The 14,008-nt window shown below is 49.0% G+C and overlaps 1 protein-coding gene across 1 annotated transcript; it reads left to right on the top strand.

The window, feature by feature from the left end:
* The first annotated feature begins 11,930 nt into the window (after nt 1-11,930).
* LOC141160971 (hemoglobin subunit alpha-4-like) lies at nt 11,931-13,578 on the top strand. Its single transcript, XM_073645764.1, has 3 exons — nt 11,931-12,025; nt 12,767-12,971; nt 13,450-13,578. The coding sequence occupies exons 1-3, from the start codon at nt 11,931-11,933 to the stop codon at nt 13,576-13,578; spliced, it is 429 nt and encodes a 142-aa protein (XP_073501865.1).
* Nucleotides 13,579-14,008: the final 430 nt, after the last annotated feature.

The raw sequence follows: 14,008 nt of genomic DNA, 5'->3' as shown, positions 1-14,008 counted from the left end.
CATCCTGTTATGTGCTGTCCCATCCTGCGACCCCATGCTGTTTTGTGCTGCCCACATCCTGCGCCCCCATCCTGTTATGTGCTGTTCCCATCCTGCGCCCCCATCCTGTTATGTGCTGCCCCCATCCTGCTACCCCATCCTGCGCCCTCATCCTGTTATGTACTGCCCCCATCCTGTGTCCCCATCCTGTTATGTGCTGCCCCCATCCTGTTATGTGCTGCCCCCATCCTGTGCCCCATCCTGTTATGTGCTGCCCCCATCCTGCTGCTCCACCGGTTATGTGCTGCCCCCATCCTGTTATGTGCTGCCCCCATCCTGCTGCCCCATCCTGGTATGTGCTGTCCCCATCCGGTTATGTGCTGCCCCCATCCTGCTATGTGCTGCCCCCATCCTGTGCCCCCATCCTGTTATGTGCTGCCCCCATCCTGCTGCTCCACCGGTTATGTGCTGCCGCCATCCTGTTATGTGCTGCCCCCATCCTGCTGCCCCATCCTGTTATGTGCTGTCCCCATCCGGTTATGTGCTGCCCCCATCCTGCTGCTCCATCTGGTTATGTGCTGCCCCCATCCTGCTGCTCCATCCGGTTATGTGCTATCCCCATCCTGCTGCTCCATCCGGTTATGTGCTGCCCCCATCATGCGCCCCCATCCTGTTATGTGCTTCCCCCATCCTGCGCCCCCATCCTGTTATGTGCTGCCCCAATCCTGCGCCCTCATCCTGTTATGTACTGCCCCCATCCTGTTATGTGCTGCCCCCATCCTGCTGCCCCATCCTGTTATGTGCTGTCCCCATCCGGTTATGTGCTGCCCCCATCCTGCTGCTCCATCTGGTTATGTGCTGCCCCCATCCTGCTGCTCCATCCGGTTATGTGCTATCCCCATCCTGCTGCTCCATCCGGTTATGTGCTGCCCTCATCCTGTTAGGTGTTGTCCCCATCCTGCTCCACCATCCTGGTATTTGTGCCCCCATCCATACAACAAAAAAAAACACTCCTACTCCCCATTTCCCCTTTCCCTTGCAGAGCGTCCTCAATGTCCGGCGAGTCTGGAGGAGGAGTGTGGAGCTGGAGTTCGCGCCTGCGCATAGCGCGATCTCCAGTGCCATTTTGTTGAAGATAACCACAGTCCTTCACCCTCATCCCCCTCGCTCTCACCTATATCGGTTACGGCTGATGTCTTCTTCTGTCTCTGGCCAGACTGTGCAGGCGCATCATGCTTGCGCAGTCTATAGAGGCTTCGGACAGAAGAACACGTCTACCGTTATATTATAGATGATGCTATTCGCATATTATTATTTTTTCATGGACCATGTGTCCATGCAAAACTCACAGACACGTCCATTTTTGTTCCAGCAGCACGGATGGTAAGGGCCGATACAAGTCTATGGGTCCGTGGAAAATACATACAGCACACGGATCAGCGTGCAACATTGCAAAGGATAAAATAAACATTGTCATTTATTTATCCGTGCATGAAAAACACTGATGACATACCATTTTTTTGCGCACATGAAAAACAATGACGTCTCAATGAGGCCTTAGTATGTATTTGGAGTGTGTGAGGGAGGAAAACCAAAGTTCCTGGAGGAAACCCATAAAACTTGCAGATATTGTCCTTGGTGGGGTTTGAAAACCAGAACTGACCACTGACCCTGTGCTGCCTACAGTCTCAGTCTTCCACATTATAGACTGTCTTCATGTTGATTTTTGTGATGATGCAAAGATTCTCTCTAGGCCTAGAAAAAATAAATAACTAAGGCCGCTTTCACACATGTTTTTTTTTGCTACGTGTGTTATCTGTTATTTTTGCCGACTTATTACTATGAGTGGACTTTTCACGTGTCCTTTTTTTTGTGGACTGATAGTGTGAAAAAAAAGACATGTCCTACTCAGATCCATGTTGTAGATCAAATTCCTCAATGCAAGTCAATTTGCGTTATGGAAAAAATAGATAGCACATGGATGTCATCACTATTGAATCCGGTTGTTGTTATTTTTTCACTGTCTGGTTGGTATATTGTGTTGCAGAAATCCCCTTATGATTCCTGCATAAACAGGGCTGAAAAGCACCATTAACCACCTCGCAAAATATAATGGACATGTGTATCACAGTGATCATGTGGGCACAAGAGTTGTGACCGGTGCAATCACTGCGGAAAATCAACTTAACTGAGAACTGACCTGCCACAGCAAAAGCCAGGGGCAGTACTAGCATCCCTGGCTATTTAACCCTCTAGATGGCATAGTCAATAGTATCCACGACATCCAGATGGTTGTGACAGCGAAGAGCTACCTCATTCACCCCTTAGGCCCCCCGTGTGATTACAGGATATCGATGGTTGTCATGGCAAGCAGAGATTATACATATGACTTCTGGGTCTGCCTGGTATGATGACCTGTTAGGCCCTTCCCTAAGCATGGTCCAACAGGCTTCCTGCTCCAGTAAAACTGGCAAATCTAAAAAAAAAACACAAAATAAAGTATGAAAAAATAAACGAAAAAATGTTTCACTATTAAAACGCATTTGGAATGTAAAAACTGAACTAAACGAAAAAAAAGTACACATATTTGGTATTGTCTCGTTGTTTGTACAAACAGGGGCATTGCTCCCATTTTTGGGCTGTTCATTTTGTTTATATAGCTTTTCACAGGCAGATGTCTGAACAGTAGAGACCCAGGTCCTACTTTGCCCTTATCTTCCTACTCTGTGCTCATCTATTTTGACATCTGCTGTTACATAGTGAGGTGAACTACAAGAGTTAGGTCCCGTCCCTATTGGGGTACACCTTCCCGTGGTGGGACGGCTTTTACGCTCTTTTGATTAAAATTGTGTGATCTCAGTAGCCTATGTTATTTACATGTATTACTACTATTTATCCATCTACTCACTACAGGGTATTTGCTCATTTTGTTTTTATCCTAGGTTTTGTCTGTTAAATGGCCAGCGTGAATGCACACCTATGCATTGCACTTATAGCAACATATGCTCCGGTTCAATTTATTTTTGGTTTGGTAAATGTGAAATACAGTCCACAATCTATTCCAGCCAATATTGCACTCCAATAGACAAGCAGCATGCATTCCTTTCTGAACCAACCACATGTTGGGTATAACAATTTGGGAGAAATTGTATAACAACATTTGTGGTCCATTTTCTCCCATTACCCCTTGTGAAAATGAAAAAAAAAAATAGGTCTAAGGCAACATTTAATTGGAAAAAAATTTTTTTTTCATTTCCAGCTTCAAGGTTTATAAAATTCTGTGAAGCACTTTTGAGTGCAAAATGCTCAGTACACGTCTAGATGAATTCCTCAAGGTGTGTAGTTTTAAAAATGGGGGCTACTTTATGGGGGTCCCTGCTGTTTTGGCCCACTTGGGAGTTCTTATAATGTGACATGGTGTTAACAATCTATTTAAGCCAAAATTGCACTCCAAAAGTCAAATGGCGCCCCTTCTCTTCTGAGCCCTGACCTGTGGACTTGAGTACCATGATTTGCAATAGTGGCGTCACCACTGGCTCTTTGTCTTAGGGCTCTTTCACACGTCAGTATTTCCGGTACGTACTGGAGGCACTGACACACGCAGACCCATTCAAATGAATGGGTCTGTGCACATCTCTGTGTGTTGCCCCGAACCATATGTCCGTGTGATCCACATGTCCATTTTTGGACGACAGCACAGATCACACGGACCCATTCAAGTCAATGGGTCCATGTAAACACGTACCGCACACGGATGCCATCCGTGTGATACGCACCGGCGCTTGGGAATCAGTGTACAGTTAGCGCTGTTCCCAAGCGCCAGGTGCTGAACACTGCCCTCATCATGGCTCCCTGCCAGCACTGCAATCAGCACCAGCAGGGACAGTGTTGAGGGTAGTAGTAGTCGGCTCCCGCAGTGTCCACCTGTGTAAAAATAAAAAATCCATACACTCACCTGTCCCGAGTGTTCCCTGCTGTAATCCATGCGACCGCTCAGCAGAGGAGCCGGGGAGAATGAAGCGCTGTAGCGAGTGGGCCCCGGAGCTGCACCCAGTGTGTGACAGACAGGACACAGCTCCATGCATCAGAGGTGTATGTGTAGCACCCTGAGGACTCGGCTGCTACAGGGGTATTGCACCTCGACCCAGAGGTGTGGTATTCCACTCCCAGGTAAGGATGGAGTGTGGGACTGAGCTCAGTAGGCTGCATGCACTACATACATCCCATTTCCGGGGGACAGAACTACGGTACTCCCACCAGATAAATGTGCAGGTACGACAGCGTCTGTCCCTGGCTGGAGTGGGAAGGGGGGTGGAACATCCCAGTAGTGTAGGGGCAGATAGGGGAGGGGCTCTGGGCATAGAGATAGGAGCCCATTGGGTGCTAGTCACCTGGGCTCACACATAGAGGGAGCATATAAGGTGGGCACCATCTTAGATCAGGGTCAGTTCAGCCTGAGGAGAAGCCGAGCAGAGGAGCTCAGCCAGGAGGGCTGACAGGGAGCTGTGGCTCCGGCTGGGCCCAGCTCCAGGGCCAGGCCTGAAGCAGAGAGGAAGAAGAAAGGCCCAGAGACGCAGAGTCAGAGGGAACCCCGAGAACCCAGAATTAAGCCAGAAGGGTGAAGGGTTGGCAGAAGAGGGCACCGGATCCCAAGCTGGCGGAGGCAAAAGTAACCCTTAGCCAGGAACCGGAGGTCGTGGTCAAGCTTTGCCACGACCCTCACCACATCCACCAGGAAGGTACACCAAGAGTAGGGTCAGGAAAGCCAGAGAAGGTTTTGCCACCAGGAGGCCCAAGGGAACCGGACAAAGGTGGATCCCTGGTGGGGACGGCCAGCAGAGAGAGAAAGAGAAGGGAGCTCAGGACCACGCTCCGGAACTGCCTGGGGGTTAGCCGAGTCCCACACCTGGTGAATGCAGCACGGCTCGGGTGGTCACTCAAGGCCAGAGTGACTGAAGGAACACCAGTGAGTAAAAACCCTGAAACTGCATCTCACGTCTCTGACTCTCCTTTCTGCACTATCACTACCCCCATCATCCGCACCAGCTGCCCTGAGGCCATACCCCTCCCGTTGGGGGTTATACCACCATCGCTGCACCCATACTACCGGCCTCAGCGGACTGTTCTGCAGCGGCGGCCTTGTGACCGCAAATCAACGGGTGGCGTAGTCGACACTTAACAACATCTACAAAGACTGCCACACACTTAGTTTGACACCCTGGGCACGGACCGGGTCACCGCCACGAGGACTACTACCCCTGTCAGATCCGGCTCCGGGTATCCCCTGAACATGGCCCAGGGGGCGCGTCAACTTTGGCGTAGTCGGCAGGATCACGTGCCCGCAACTACCGGGTACTGCGTGCCTGAAGAAAAGTCTAAATGTACCGTAAAAAGAAGTCTCCCGCCAGTTCCGGAGGGTCCCCGCCATCGGACTCCATCTCGGATCATTTCCCGCCGGTTGCCTGCCATCTGCAGCCTTTTCCCGCCATCCACGGAGTTTCCCGCCACTGGGAGACGATTCCCGCCATCGGAGAAGATTTCCCGCCCTGGCAGAACGGACGCCATTATGGGCGTGCCAGAGGGTGGCAAGAGACCACCTCCCATCGTGGGCCAGGTCCAAGAATGGCGCCAAAAGCGAAGACCGCCCCTACCATCAGAGACTGTAATGATTGAGATGTCCGTCAGCGTGGGGGGTCTGCCCCTGGAACTGACAATCACCAAGTTGCCCCAGGACCGCCCTGAGTGTGGGCGGATCAAGAACAAAGGAGTGAGGATGGGTGCAGCCTGGAGGAGTCTGGAGAGGTCGCACCCGGAGATGGAGGGAGAGGCAGGCAGCACCGACCCAGTGGTGAGGAGCCTGTTGCAAGCCACCACCCCACCAGGCCTGGTGGAGATCCTGGCACAGCTCCCCCGAGACCGGGAGCGTGCACAGACCGCGCTGGAGGGCCTAGCACGGAAGATGGCCGAAGTACAGCAAAAAGCGCTGATTGAGTGGAGCAAGGAGATGGCCCAGAAGGCTGGAACCCGCCAGCAAAAGACACCGCCCGCAGCGAGGAGCACGCCTGCCCCTGAAGGAAGAGCAGAAGGGACGAAGGCCGGAGACGGCGCCGTGGAGGGAGCTGAAGTAACGGAAGCAGGTAATGGGGACGTCAACACCCCGTACCCGGAAGCCGAGGACTTGCCCCAGCTCCCCGTCGCAGAGCCCGAAATCCCGTTCACTGCGCCCGTCGCTGCACCGCCACCGCTCCAAACTAGGCCTCACGCGGCAGGAGCCGCGGCCGCGCTCCCCGTGACGTCACGCGCCTCAAATCAGAGTGCGACCAAACAGGAAGCGCCATCGGCCTGGTCACAGGGCAGAGTACCCCCGGGCGCAGCCGTTTCCACAGTGCCCTTCACATTCAAAGTGCCCCCGGGCGCCGCGGCAATCATCGCGCCCTCAACCTCTATCGTGCTACCCCTGGGAGAAGATTTGTTTGCCCAGCATAGGTGGCCACCGGAGTTCGTCAATCCCCGACTCCGAAGGGAACGGCCTCTGGATGAACCTCTAATTCCGGCTCCGGAGCCCGCCAAACTTGACCCGCTGCCGTTGGAGGACGCCCAATTTGAGTGGGACCCCACCGGTGAGGACCTGATGGGATTCACCGAGGAGACCCGGGCGGCCGCAGCCCAGCGTGCAGAGTGCTGCCGGCAGCAGTTAGCGGTCTTTGACAGAGAAAGGAGAGAGAGGCGGGTCCACGAGGAGCGGCTGCAAATCCAGAGGGCAGAGCAGAAAAGCCAGACCCGACGGAACCCCCGTGCAGCCCACGGTCCCCGTGCCACTGGGACTGTAATCAAATTCCAACTGCAGCATGGTTGGGGCTTCATCGGGGATCACAAAACCCCCGGTGACGTTTTTGTAACCCGCAGAGATGTCGAGTCTCACCTACCGGAGGGACACCGTGGTCGTGACCTGTACCTGGGTGACGAGGTCACCTTCACCCGGCACCAGTGTGCCAAAGGACCCTATGCCCTTCATGTACATCGCCTGACGGAAGAAGAGCTGCGGTGGGAGGAGGAACAAGAGGACCCGGACGGGTCTGAAGCCTACCCTCAGGAAGGAGCAGGAGGGCATCGTCACCATTAAGAGGTGAACTGAAACTGTATATAGTTACCCGTAAGGGTATATGCCATATGAGTTCCCCATTGGGACAAGTGTGAACTGTTCCAGTGTGTCCCATATCCCCACAGGCTGAGGACTGTGAGCAGCCACTCCCTTACCCCCACTGGCCGAGGACTGAGTGTGTCCCATTTCCCCTGTAAATAGTTGCGCTTCTTAAGGCGCCCCCTACTGGTTTTATAGAAGGACTGCGTTTCTATTTTAGAACTAGAGACTGTTGCACTTTTACCTGGTCACAAGTGCACGGTGGCCAGAGATCAAGGACGTATTGGTCAGAAATTTTTTATATGAAAAGTTTTATTATGCTGAAAGAGTTAATGTTATTTTATGATGTATCCGTAACATTTTATACCTGTAACATTTTAAGAGAAAAGTACCTCCCATAAAGGGATGGGTTGAAAGTTATATTTTATATATGAGTGCACTTTAAAAATTTGTATGTTTTATTTTCTTTTGCTCTTTTACAGCCCGAGGACGTGCTGTGATTTACCAGGGGGGAATGTAGCACCCTGAGGACTCGGCTGCTACAGGGGTATTGCACCTCGACCCAGAGGTGTGGTATTCCACTCCCGGGTAAGGATGGAGTGTGGGACTGAGCTCAGTAGGCTGCATGCACTACATACATCCCATTTCCGGGGGACAGAACTACGGTACTCCCACCAGATAAATGTGCAGGTACGACAGCGTCTGTCCCTGGCTGGAGTGGGAAGGGGGGTGGAACATCCCAGTAGTGTAGGGGCAGATAGGGGAGGGGCTCTGGGCATAGAGATAGGAGCCCATTGGGTGCTAGTCACCTGGGCTCACACATAGAGGGAGTATATAAGGTGGGCACCATCTTAGATCAGGGTCAGTTCAGCCTGAGGAGAAGCCGAGCAGAGGAGCTCAGCCAGGAGGGCTGACAGGGAGCTGTGGCTCCGGCTGGGCCCAGCTCCAGGGCCAGGCCTGAAGCAGAGGGGAAGAAGAAAGGCCCAGAGACGCAGAGTCAGAGGGAACCCCGAGAACCCAGAATTAAGCCAGAAGGGTGAAGGGTTGGCAGAAGAGGGCACCGGATCCCAAGCTGGCGGAGGCAAAAGTAACCCTTAGCCAGGAACCGGAGGTCGTGGTCAAGCTTTGCCACGACCCTCACCACATCCACCAGGAAGGTACACCAAGAGTAGGGTCAGGAAAGCCAGAGAAGGTTTTGCCACCAGGAGGCCCAAGGGAACCGGACAAAGGTGGATCCCTGGTGGGGACGGCCAGCAGAGAGAGAAAGAGAAGGGAGCTCAGGACCACGCTCCGGAACTGCCTGGGGGTTAGCCGAGTCCCACACCTGGTGAATGCAGCACGGCTCGGGTGGTCACTCAAGGCCAGAGTGACTGAAGGAACACCAGTGAGTAAAAACCCTGAAACTGCATCTCACGTCTCTGACTCTACTTTCTGCACTATCACTACCCCCATCATCCGCACCAGCTGCCCTGAGGCCATACCCCTCCCGTTGGGGGTTATACCACCATCGCTGCACCCATACTACCGGCCTCAGCGGACTGTTCTGCAGCGGCGGCCTTGTGACCGCAAATCAACGGGTGGCGTAGTCGACACTTAACAACATCTACAAAGACTGCCACACACTTAGTTTGACACCCTGGGCACGGACCGGGTCACCGCCACGAGGACTACTACCCCTGTCAGATCCGGCTCCGGGTATCCCCTGAACATGGCCCAGGGGGCGCGTCATATGTAGGTTCTCTGGCACCAGGTAAAAATTCAGTTTGGCGCACCCACTCCCCCAAGCGGTTTGAGTAGTCGTCATGTGACCAATAAGGGAGGGCATTGTATGTAATAATAGGGTGCTGAGCTAGTTGTCCTTACTCTGGAGGGGGAAGTTAGTCTGTACAGTTTGCTTAACCATGATAAGGGAGGATCAATGAGCCCACCACGCTTCCCCTTGAGAAAGTATCATGTGAAATGCGCGTCAAGGCAGCGTGGTGGGCTCATCAATCCTCCTTATCATGCGTAAGCAATACACAATGTACTACATAGCATGTGTCACTTTAGGTCACTGTCAATTTAACTCTATATGCCTGAAACACTTCTTATATGGACTGGTTATATGATCCATGCTGGTAATTTACTATGTGATTTTCTTTGGATTTTGTTGTTACCCCTACCACTTCTTCCTTCTTAGACCTACTTGTCCATCTTTGACAGTAACTAATTTTTAAATGTACAAGTAATAAAAGGTGATTTTATTTATTTATTTGGTTAGTGGCTTGTGTTTACTCCATCTTGGTTTGGTCTTCAGGGTTTAAGCAATATATGGGAGTACTCCACCTTTTATAGAATATGATTCTTTACAATTAATTAGGGGGGGGGGACTATGTACCTTTTGTTCCTGGATATATAATATGTGTCTTATGAACATTCTTGTACAGACAATAAAGTATGATGCAAACAAAAGAGCCCCCAAACACAGTATGATACCTCCACAGTGAATTCCTCCACAGTACCCTCCACACGCACGGTATGGTGACCCTAATGTACCCTCACTCACTTAATTCCCCCGACAAATAATGGTGACTCCCATCACAGTATGATTCTCCAACTGTAACACCCACATAGCCCTCCATACAGAATAATGGCCCCACATAGTCCTCCATACAGCATAATGGCCTCACAGTCCTCCACAAAGTATAATGCAACCTCCATAGTGCTCCATACAGTATAATAGGCTCCATGAAAAAAAAAAAATACTCACCTCTGCCCGTTTCCCCGCTGCTCCGATCTCTTCATGGCGTCTTCAAATCCTCGTCACATCTCATTAGAGCTGGCGCGTTGTAATGACATCATCGCACGCGCTGCGCTGAGATGTCAGACGCAGAGGGGGAATGATGGGAGAGGGAGCATCAGCTGAAAGTGCGATGCCGAGTGAGGGACCCATGTCGCAGGCCAAATATACTCATGGTATGACCATAGAAAACTACTTACAGTAATCAAAACATATGTATTCAAGATTAATTACCAAATCCATAGCTTTACTAAGGACACCAAAATGACAAGACAAATTAAAAAACATAGAAACACAGGACATAATAAAACCACACAAAAATTATTAGAAAAAGGAGGCGGATGGATATCAACAGCCTGAACCTAATGTGGCCCGATTAGAGAATAATAGTGAATATATATGTAAAGTGCAAGTGCACAGTAAGAATAGATTAGACAATAATGACAATTCCATATAAAGAAGCCGTAGTGTAATCCATCAGTGGGTAAATAAAGAAAGCTACTGACCCGGGTTCATGCTGTGGATGTTGCTGCCGTTGCCTCACACTCCAACGCGCGTTTCACACGAGCTTTCTCAGCCATCCAACCCACATAGCGGTCATCAACTGTGTCTGATCAGGGCTTAAAGGGGTTGTCTTCTGGCTCAGCCGGCGATTCCGTTGCTTCATTTTACCTCTCTTCCAGCTCATAGTGTTCACAGACAGCTCCTGCTGGCAATTCTGCGGCTTCCTATGATGTCATGTTGACAGAGTATTATCTTTTCTTCTGGGCTGCTCTATCAATACAGCGTCATTGCAGATGTGATGCTAATTGACAGCCTGCTCCCTGCAGTTAGGTAGTGGGGAGCCGGTTTTCAATCAGCATGACATAGGCACAGACACCGCGTCAACAGAGCGAGGCGGAAGACAAGATGCTGCTCTGTCAACATGCCGTCACGGGAAGCCGCAGAATCACTGTCAGGAGCTGTCTGTGACCGCTCTGAGCCAGCAGAGATCGGCAGCGGGCAGAACAAGCAGGAAGTTAGTAACTACCTGTGTGTTAGTTCTTAGCCCCATACAAAAATAATAAAAGTCGTGGATTAGTGATTAACTCTTAAAAGGGTTGTTCACTACTGGACAACATTCAGGACCTGAATTAAAAATTTTTAAAAAGTGTATATTCATCTCCTGCAGCGGTGCCGTCCAGTGACGGGTCACGTGCAGGATCCAGCCAAGGTGCGGCTGCTCGCCAACTGCAGCCATTACTATTGTATCAGAGCGGGTGTTAGCCCTGACATAAGACTGATGAGCTGCAGCCAAGGAGTGGCCGATTATTGGCTGGAGCCCGCATGTGACACAAGTCACAGGACCAGCGGTATCCAAAATTTTTATTTCAATTCAAGTCCTGAATTGATTAAGCTGGGGTTGTCCAGTAGGGGATAAAATCCTTAAGGCCTAAAGGGAAAGCTCATTCTTCATATTGGTTCACTTAAACAGGCCAACAAACACTCGACAACTGAGTGAAACGCTTGTTCATTCTAAGAATGGTTTATAAGCAGGCTTAAAAAATCATCATTTTCGGCAGCACATCTTCTTGTGTAAACAGGTGATGTGCTGCCGATTACATGAGGTTCTATGGGTACAGAACGATCGCATTAATAAGCATCTGTGTGTATTGTAGTGTGTTCTGCCTGTCTGGACAGCCTATTAAATGACCGTTAATCATTTAACAGTCACAATCATGTCAAACCCGGCCTTACACACTCATTCTTAAGATATCGGAAATAAAGTAAATTTGATTTAATAAACAGTCCTAGCTGAGTTACAAGACATCCCAGCTCCCCACCAGTACAGATGCTTACCTCTGCATATGGTTTCGCACAGGCAGCACTTTTTCACAATCTATACGTCAGGGTGTGTCTCCAAAATGACCAATGGTCTCAGAAAGTCTCCATTCCTGCTGACCCTTCCCCTATAAAATCCCAGTGTCCTGACACACAGCACAAGCCTTCTGTGTCTCCCCCTACAGCTCTCATCAGCCATACACAAGCAACATGACTTTCTCTAACGTTGAGAAGACGGCCATCGTGTCCATCTTGGGCAAAGTCTCTGGAAATGTGAGCGCTCTCGGTGCTGAAGCTTTGGAAAGGTAACAGTTTCATTAATTGGTAACTCAGTTATGTTTTACACAAAGAGAAAATAACATATAATATTAGAACTGTTTTAGACTTAAAGAGGTATTCCCATCTCCATTATCCTATCCCACTAGGTGTAATAATAATATTAGTAAATACCTACAATTAGAAATGTAGTATAGCTTTTCTGATTTGCTATCTCTTTTCTCATGTGCAGGAACTTGGGTATCCATGGTTACAACCACTAGCAACTAACGAACTATCACTATATCAGTGGTCGTAACCATGGATACATAAGGTCCTGCAATGCCTGCACATGAGGAAAGACACAGCGAATCAGAAAAACTATACTACATTTCTAATTGGAGATATTTGCTAATATTATTATTATTATTATTATACCTACTACATATTAGGATAGGATCTTGGAGATGGGAATACCCCTTTAAAGGGGTTGTCAAGAATTGATATGTTGATAACTTATCTATGGAATATGTCATTAATATCAGATCTATTTGCAGCAGTGGCTGGATGTGCAGAGTGTATGGAGCGAGCACCGCTGCGCTCACTGTAATGGGTTCTCAGCTGATGCAGCTCATCTTGCATTGACATTAACGGGAGTTGAGCTGCTGAACCCAAGAACAGTCAGCAATCTGATATTGATAAACATTTATAACCTATTCAAAAGTTAATTCCGGGGCAAATTTTTTAAGAATTACCCTGTTCTATGTGTAAATCTTGCTTTTTCCTTTTAGGATGTTCCTGGGCTTCCCCCAGACCAAGACTTATTTCAGCCACTTTGACCGCAGCCACGGATCCACTGATCTCCAGACACATGGAGGAAAGGTCTTGGGAGCTCTTGCAGAGGCGGCCAAACATCTGGACAACTTGGAGGGATCCCTGTCCCAACTGAGTGACCTGCATGCCTACAACCTGAGAGTGGACCCCGGAAACTTCAGTGTAAGGCTCCTATTAACATTCTCTAAAACAGTCTCTATCAAACAGCAGAAGGCCACGTTCACACGTTCAGTATTTGGTCTGTATTTTACATCAGTATTTGTAAGCTAAACCAGAAGTGGGTGATAAATGCAGAAGTGGTGACGTGTTTGTATTATACTTTGATTGTACCACTACTGGTTTTGGCTTACAAATACTGATGTAGAATACTGACCAAATACTTAATGTGTGGTCATAGTCTAATACTGAGGTTTTTTTCCCTAAAACCATAGCCTCATACCGCAGCACAAAGGATGCTTCAAAAATACAGAGCTGCTCCATGTTCTGCCCTAGGGGGTCGGTGCACATATCAACGTTTTCTGTATTAATAACATTATTCCCTAGTCTAACAATGACCTCTTGTCTGTGTGTTGGGGGACAGGGCCACATGGAAGTTTGGCTCCTAAGAATAGATTTTTGAATGTATTTCTTTGTGTTCCAGCTGCTGTCTCACTGCATCCTGGTCACCCTGGCCGCTCACTTCTCCGCTCACTTTGATGCCGTGACCCATGCTGCTTTTGACAAGTTCCTTGCAGTCGTGTCTTACATCCTCACCTCCAAATACAGATAATAAGACCGTTTATTAAACTGTAATTGTGTCTGGAAAAAAAAACAACTAATAAAACAAAGTATTTTCTATTGAACTTTGGCTTTGTACATATATAGTTTAATATATTTTATGCACATTTCAATATACTCTTGTAAGTGAATTATTAAGGTTTTTGTGGCACAGCCTATAATAGGTAGTGGGATCATACTTTTCTAGGATATTTTGAAACCAAAAATAATTCCTCACAAAAATTAAAGAAAGATCCTTTCACAATAAGGATATAAACCTAAGGCGACCATGAAAGAGCAATACAATCCGAAGTATACAAAATATACATTTTATTATGAATACATTTAAAAAAACAATACATAGTAGAAAAGCCTATAGTAGCAATAAAATCACTTACATATTATGGGACATGAATACAGAAAAACAAAACAGAGCCATACAT

Source organism: Phyllobates terribilis, unplaced genomic scaffold, assembly GCF_046119375.1.
Source record: "Phyllobates terribilis strain yellow unplaced genomic scaffold, ASM4611937v1 Scaffold_9__5_contigs__length_417890890, whole genome shotgun sequence".
In the NCBI taxonomy this organism is placed as follows: Eukaryota; Metazoa; Chordata; class Amphibia; order Anura; family Dendrobatidae; genus Phyllobates; species Phyllobates terribilis.
This window is presented reverse-complemented; position numbering and strand designations above follow the sequence as displayed.